This window comes from Glycine soja, chromosome 18 (genome assembly GCF_004193775.1).
Source record: "Glycine soja cultivar W05 chromosome 18, ASM419377v2, whole genome shotgun sequence".
NCBI lineage: Eukaryota > Viridiplantae > Streptophyta > Magnoliopsida > Fabales > Fabaceae > Glycine > Glycine soja.
This window is the reverse complement of record NC_041019.1, coordinates 51,959,103-51,965,890: the sequence shown is the minus strand read 5'-3', so window position 1 is coordinate 51,965,890 and position 6,788 is coordinate 51,959,103. Positions and strand designations below refer to the sequence as shown.

General features: G+C 31.7%; 1 protein-coding gene across 1 annotated transcript; it reads right to left on the bottom strand.

Moving 5' to 3' along the window:
- Positions 1 to 286: 286 nt before the first annotated feature.
- On the bottom strand, positions 287 to 5,892 carry LOC114395865 (ferric reduction oxidase 2-like). The gene is made up of 9 exons (XM_028357731.1): positions 5,766 to 5,892; positions 5,181 to 5,420; positions 4,957 to 5,059; positions 4,619 to 4,822; positions 3,348 to 3,582; positions 2,137 to 2,464; positions 1,433 to 1,676; positions 622 to 1,328; positions 287 to 534 (listed from the first exon to the last, which is right to left on the bottom strand). Exons 2-9 carry the CDS (start codon positions 5,371 to 5,373, stop codon positions 395 to 397), a joined length of 2,154 nt encoding a protein of 717 aa, XP_028213532.1. The 5' UTR covers positions 5,374 to 5,420; positions 5,766 to 5,892; the 3' UTR covers positions 287 to 394.
- Between the last annotated feature and the right edge of the window lie 896 nt (positions 5,893 to 6,788).

Sequence of the window (6,788 nt, the reverse complement as noted above, 5' to 3'; positions counted from 1 at the left end):
TTTTTAATGAAGTCTCCCGTTCTAATTATATATATAATGCTTGATTTTAAAATCTTAAGAAATTTGAACACAACTTCTCGTAGACCAATGATATGTTAATTTTCTATTAACAATTGGTATCCTTTGTGACAAATTGTATTTTTAAATGAAATTTTATTTTCCTTTTATGTAAAGAAGTAAAATATATTTCTAAGAAGCATTGTTTAGGACCTAATTATTTTTTAATAACTAATTTATACTTTAATTAAAGCAACAAAACTGCTCAACAAAATTGTACCTACAAGTTAAAAAAAAAAACCTACTAAACTTTAGTTAGCACTTAGCAGAGACCACTAGCTTCTAGTAGCTATATGCCTCTATCCGCAGGTTGAGTATGCACATTTTATAACGTTTACTACCAGTTAAAGCTAAAGGATTCAAAATGCAGATTTTCTCCTAAATCAGATGAGCAAATGGCAGCAACCTCTTGCCTCATTTTCTTGGGTCCAGAAACAAAAACTCCCACTCTTGACCCTTCAAGTTCCAATAGCAGTCCTGTAACATTAGAAAAAGAATAAGAAATGATTTCATTTCATTGATGAATCTCTATGCCATAGTTAAAGTAATAGGTAAATGACTTACTTCTTAGATCAGGTCTTGCTCCATAATGCACCTTTGTAGCTTGAACAAGGGATTGCTGTGGGAGGCTTTCCAGTTCTTTATCTCCTTCATCAGTATTCAACTTTGGGGATTCTGCTGATGATGATCCTTCTAAGTTCTGAATCTGTTTTGCTTCTCTGTCGTTGTATTTCTTGTTCCAAAGAACAGCTGCACTAGCTGCCATTGATATGGACACACATATTGCAAAAATGTTGAGGAATGACCTCAAAGGTTGTGAAAATATTTTATTAGAATTATGGTCTATAGGGAAAATGATGAATCGGGTAATGATCCCAATTAAGATGAGGAAAATTATGAACGAGGACGAGATTATAGCACAAAGCCAAAGCCAATTGTTTGGACCTAAAATAGCTGATATGGGTGCATCTGTTGCCTTGGGTTTGAACCATATTTGTTGAAGGTGAATATGGTTTTCCAATCTATGCTCCTCCTTTCTTGTGATGTAAGCCTTAATTTGTAGTTGCATGTTGGACATATCATAGGGGGTGCCAGAATTTGGAAGGATGAGGTCTAGCATTGAGAGATAGTAAGAGTTCTTGAATGCACAAATTAGGATAACTTTTGGGGTTCTATATCTGAATGTTGTGTTCAAATACAATAGCTCCCGGATGATGGATATAAAAGGGGTGATTCCACTCCCTCCACTAACCATCACAATAGTGTCATACCTAGTCAATAAAAAAGTAGAGTTATTATGAGGAAATTAGAGCACTTACTAAAAGTTAGGGGTCTAAATTGCTTATAAAATTGTTTATGCTTCTGAGATGCAGACCTTAGATAATTGGTTGATGCTGGTCCATAGGGACCTTCAACTGAGACATTGAGATGATCAATTGCAGAAGGGGTTGAAAGCATCTGGTAGAGCTTCTGGGACCAAGTTCCTTCTCCTTTAATGACAATACTCATCATTTTTGGCTCCAAATTACTATTAGAAGTAATGGTAAATGGATGCCACTGAAGTTTGGATATACTTGGTACATTTATGAACATAATACTTGTGGGATTATAAGTCAAATCTGCCATAAACCAAAACACATGTCACATTTACTCTAAAAAAATCTTAACATGAAAAGTACAGCATTTCTCAAGAGGTATACCTAGAAGGCTAAATACCCTTTTGTTTGTCATCTTATTTTTAGGTTTCTGTTTGGTTCCTAAGTTTAAAAAGCACTTTGATCTCTTAAAAGTATCTATTAGATCAAAATAATTTTTCCTTAATTTTTTTTACAGCGTTAATTTTTTGCTGACGTGACAATATATGACATAACATTTTCATAATTTGTCATGTTTTTATCAAATTAATCAAATTGGTGTAATAAACTGATGGAATAATTAATTTAATCTAATAAAAATATTTTAAGAGATTAAAGTAAAAAATTTAAACTTAAAAGACTAAACTGAAATTAAAAAATAAAACGAGAAATCAAAAGAGTATTTTAACCGATATGAAAAGTAAAATAGTGATGTTGATTATACCATGGCTCTTGGAGAAGTTGAGTTCTACAGTTTCACATGGTAAAACACGAGCAGAAACCAAACGAACTCGGCGTCTTGATTGCAAAAACCTTAGGTACCGATCAACCAAGAAGAGGTAGAAACCGGGGAGAATAGTGCATGCATAGAAAATGCCCACGTGAAAGATGAAGAAGACAATGAAGAGGGTGTAGAGGTAGTGAGTGTAGAAGAAGAGCTCAAAAACTTTTCGCCTATTGCGAGGGATGGTTGCAATCCACATGCTCAAACCAGCAAGCAAAGCAACCTCTCCAGCTACATTTGATATCCCAGTTTTTTTCCATTCTAGCATCTGCTTTGATACAAAATCATAGCCACATGATAAAAAATACAATTATATAGATTTACCCTCAAAAGAATTACAATACTATATTATAGACAACAAAATAAAATAACTGTCAATGGGCATGCATAGAAGAATGTAGTAACAGGTTTGAGACATGGGTAGCAACTCATTGGATATGAAATGCTTGTTTCATTTGTAAGTGATTGTACACAATTTTTTCTCAATGTAGATGTAAGTTGTTCATAATTTTAGAAATTTAAAAATATATATATATATATCAAATGAATAATTAAATTAAAAATTTAAATGTAATCGTGGTTGAATTTATGGGGAAAAAAAATGATGAACATGCATACACCTTGAATTGGTGAGTTAGCGTGAGTACGCCTCATTAAAGGATTACTGATTGAGAAATAGTAGTATAAAAAATTTAAAAGGTTTTGTAATGTTGCTGAGAAATTAACTCCCACTGCCTCTCTTCCTCTCTTTCTTGACGTGTCGAAACCTTTTTCTTGACGTGTTGAAACTCATTTAAGGGTATACTATAACATCTCTATCTTCTCTCACGTTTCCCTAGTCAAATTTATTGTCTCTGTTTCTTAGATTCATGCAATACTCTATAGAAGTTTGAACACATTAAATTTTCTCGTGATACATAATATATGATATGTAACAAATGCATGACAATAATTTTTAGTCTTCTGAAGACATCTTCCAACAAATTCTACTACTTACTAAATGAAGATAAAAGATGAATGTAACTAATATTTTTACTTCATTGAATATTAAGAAAATTAGCAAGATGATATAGGAAGATATTGCATTACTCATATATACTCAAATTTCATAATGCACCAAAAGAGAGATAGTAGTAGGGATTTTTAAGAACCTTTGAAAGTTTATCGGTAACTGTCCAATAGATGATGAAACAAATACCATGAGCAGTGAAAAGGGTCATGGCCACGTTTCCTAGCCAAATATGGTATTTGATGCAACTCTCTGGTGTGAGTCCAAGCAGAGGTAGCACTGAGGAACCACGAGCAACCGGGAAAAACAGGAATGCCAAGCATATGTTCCCAACTAGGGCCAACCTCACAGATGCAATATCTAGTTTCTTCTCCCAGCTGCCAAAAATGAAAAAGAAAAATAAAAAACTACCATCACTTCTAACTAATCTTAGGCTCGGAAAAGTTACGACTCGGTTAGGGTACTGAATCACTGGATCAGGGATCGATCCAATGAGTCATTAATTGACCAATATGATCCAATTTATATTTTAAAAAAATCTAAATAATTTCATAACTTGTACACTTAAAATTTAAAGTTTAATAAAATTCATCATATTTAGAAATATAATCATGAACTTGTTTAAAATTTTGAGCATGCAACATCTTTTTTTTCTTCAGAATTCAGTATATATAAACAATCTTAAGTTAAAATTTAATACACACACAAATTAGTCAAGAAAAAATTAAAAATGATAACAACTTTATTACTCAGATTTCAAGATGCGGTTATGTTTGGTAAAAATATAAGTAAATTTATAAACAACATAAGTGTAAGGTATAAATTCAATTTTCTACCATGAGTGATGTTCTTTTGAAAGAAAAAAATACATGATCCGTCGAGTCACGAGTTCAAGATTGGGTCATGTCGAGTCAAACCGAATCACATGCATAATTGATCCAAGTACAGGTGATTTGGACTGGTAGGGTGTCCAGTTCCTAAGCCAACGGATCAACCCGGTTGATCCAAACTAAGTTTAATAACTATGCTTCTAACTTCTAAACCTCATCATTAATATTAATAATGATAAGTTACCATGAATATGATTTCTCTATGATCCCAATTAATATCAATATGATACACTTAAAATTTGCTGGTCAATGAGGAAAAAATAATAACACTATAATATAGAGATTAACAAGGATTATGTGATCCTTAACTATCTAATAATTGCTTATTAATCATACATTCTCTAACATATTCTTCTCAGCACATTTTCTTTTACCGATGCAAATTAAGTAAAGAAAACTTATACAAATTTGTAATTTCTAATTTAAAAAAGAAAAGTCTTAAATTACATGTTTTTTTTTTTTTTAACCATGCATGTACCAAGTTGTTGAAATGTAAGTGTTTGATAAGAATATATATCCTTACACTTTTAGACCGTGTTCTGCTGCTGATTTGTGGGTGATTTTGGCAAAGCCATTATGCAGATAGATTGAAAAGGACCAAACTAGGAGAACAATGAACATTAACAAGAAGACCATTTCTGTTCCAGAAACTATGCCAAGAGGGCCTCTCACAAGCACCAAACGCTTCCATATAGATACCTCACGTTTCTTGCCATAACTACTGCAGCTGGTGGAGCAAATTAAAGCCAATTATCAGAACTAGCTTTTCCTTATCTAACAAATTAAAACAATTTGCATAGAACAAATTAAATATGATATAAGAATCAAAATGCGGGTATCAAGAATAAGAAAATATTGGACCTTTCCTTGCCGAAACCGTTTCCTTTTTTGGCTATGTGAACGTACACACATCCCAAAACAGCTATGAACAAGATTGGAAAAGTGTATACCAGAAGCATTGCACCTGCAAAAGAAGATCATAATTGGATATTAGATATCAAATATCAGATATATGCAAACTAAAGGAATGTAAACATGAAGTGAATTTTGATTCTTGCACATGTATAGCTGAATCAAAAAGAGACCTTGTGCACCAAAAATAGAATTAGTCTTTGCTTGAAGCCGAGGCTGCCATTTTTGTTGGTAAGTGTTTGTCGGAGTCACTATCCATACGAAAATCCAACCCAGAAACACAACCAGCACTAACAACCTTATTGCAGATTGAACCCTGCCATATTTTTCTTGAGAAGGAGACCTTTTCACCGCTTCTACATCCATCTTTGGTTTCTTTAACCTTTGTCTTCTTCTGCCTTATAGTCTACACACTAAAGAGAGAACGGTGTGAATTTGGAGAAAAAAGACTAATATTTTACTTATGTATGGTCAAAAACTAAAACCAATAATATGACAAATTATATAACTTATAAGAAGAAATCAGAATTGAGATACTATGAATGAAAAGAAGAAAAAAAAATCTTACTAACCGGTGTCCTAAAAATCTTGTTACTTTAAAGTTCCTTAACACAGGACACACTTGTTAGCATATACCGAAAACAAAAGGCAAAGTTCACATCCCAATACTGTGTTTTGGAATGTAGAAAATAATATTATATTAATTAGTACGTGACAAAATCATGTGGAAAGTTGAAAATTAAGGTTAGAAGGTCAACCTTTTCAGTGTGGTGATTTGTGGCAAGTGAAAGATACAGCACAGAACAGACTCAAAAGATGTCACTTGAAAGAGAGGCAAATAGTTGGTGGAAAGTGCAAACTGAAATATTTGGTTTTATGAGGGCAAAGGGTGTTTTGTTCATTTTATTGGGAACCAAAATGAACGGTTAGTTTTCAAGATTCGTTGCTGAGTGAGTGCCTTCAAAATAGGGGGTGATCATAAGTTAATTTGGGATCACTTGGACCGTAAATTAAATCGATCTTGCGGTTAATAATTAAGGAGAACACACTTCACATAGCATCCATGCTCGTGCCTGCTGAAGTTCATGTGGGTCTGCACGTGTTTCAAGTGTGTTGGCCTGTGTTGATTTTTGGTGTGCAAGGTACAATCGTGTACAATGGAATCAGGAGAATCAAATACTAACGAATCAAATTTTAAGAAGCAAAACAATTCAAATTTTAACGTTACTGTTATCACAAAATTAAATAAAAGAGAGCTTTTTAAACTGTATCCAATCATAGATTGTTATATGATATAAAATTGTTAATTTTTCTATATAATTATTTTAAATTTCTAAAACTGATTTCTAATTAAGTAAATAACTCTATAATTTTTTTTTACATGTGAATGAAAATTAAACAAAAGATAGTAATGGAAATTGTTCTTGTAGTTTCTTTTAATATGATAGTTTTTTTTATGAAACTGTTTACTATATGATCAAGAGTTTTAAGGACCACTTGAATCAATAATTTATTGGTAGAGTTATGATATGTATATTTTAAATATTTTTAGGAATATAAAACAAACCTTAATACAAAATTTATAGAGATTAGCACGAGGGAAAATAAATATATAGAATATTACGATATAATATTATTATAATAAATATTTTTAAAATAAATTATATAGAATTATGAAAGGTAATATTATTTTAAATTAATTTAAGTTCATAATTTGATTCATGATATAATTTAAAAGTAAAAAAGTGTTCTTTTGATTAAATACAATTAATATTTATATT

Coding starts and splice junctions, on each gene's coding strand:
- LOC114395865 (XM_028357731.1), bottom strand. CDS start 5,373: ATGGATGTAGAAGCGGTGAAAAGGTCTCCTTCTCAAGAAAAATATGGC. Junction 1,677..2,136: donor CAACTTCTCCAAGAGCCATG/GTATAATCAACA, acceptor GGTTTATGGCAG/ATTTGACTTATAATCCCACA. Junction 1,329..1,432: donor GCATCAACCAATTATCTAAG/GTCTGCATCTCA, acceptor TTTATTGACTAG/GTATGACACTATTGTGATGG.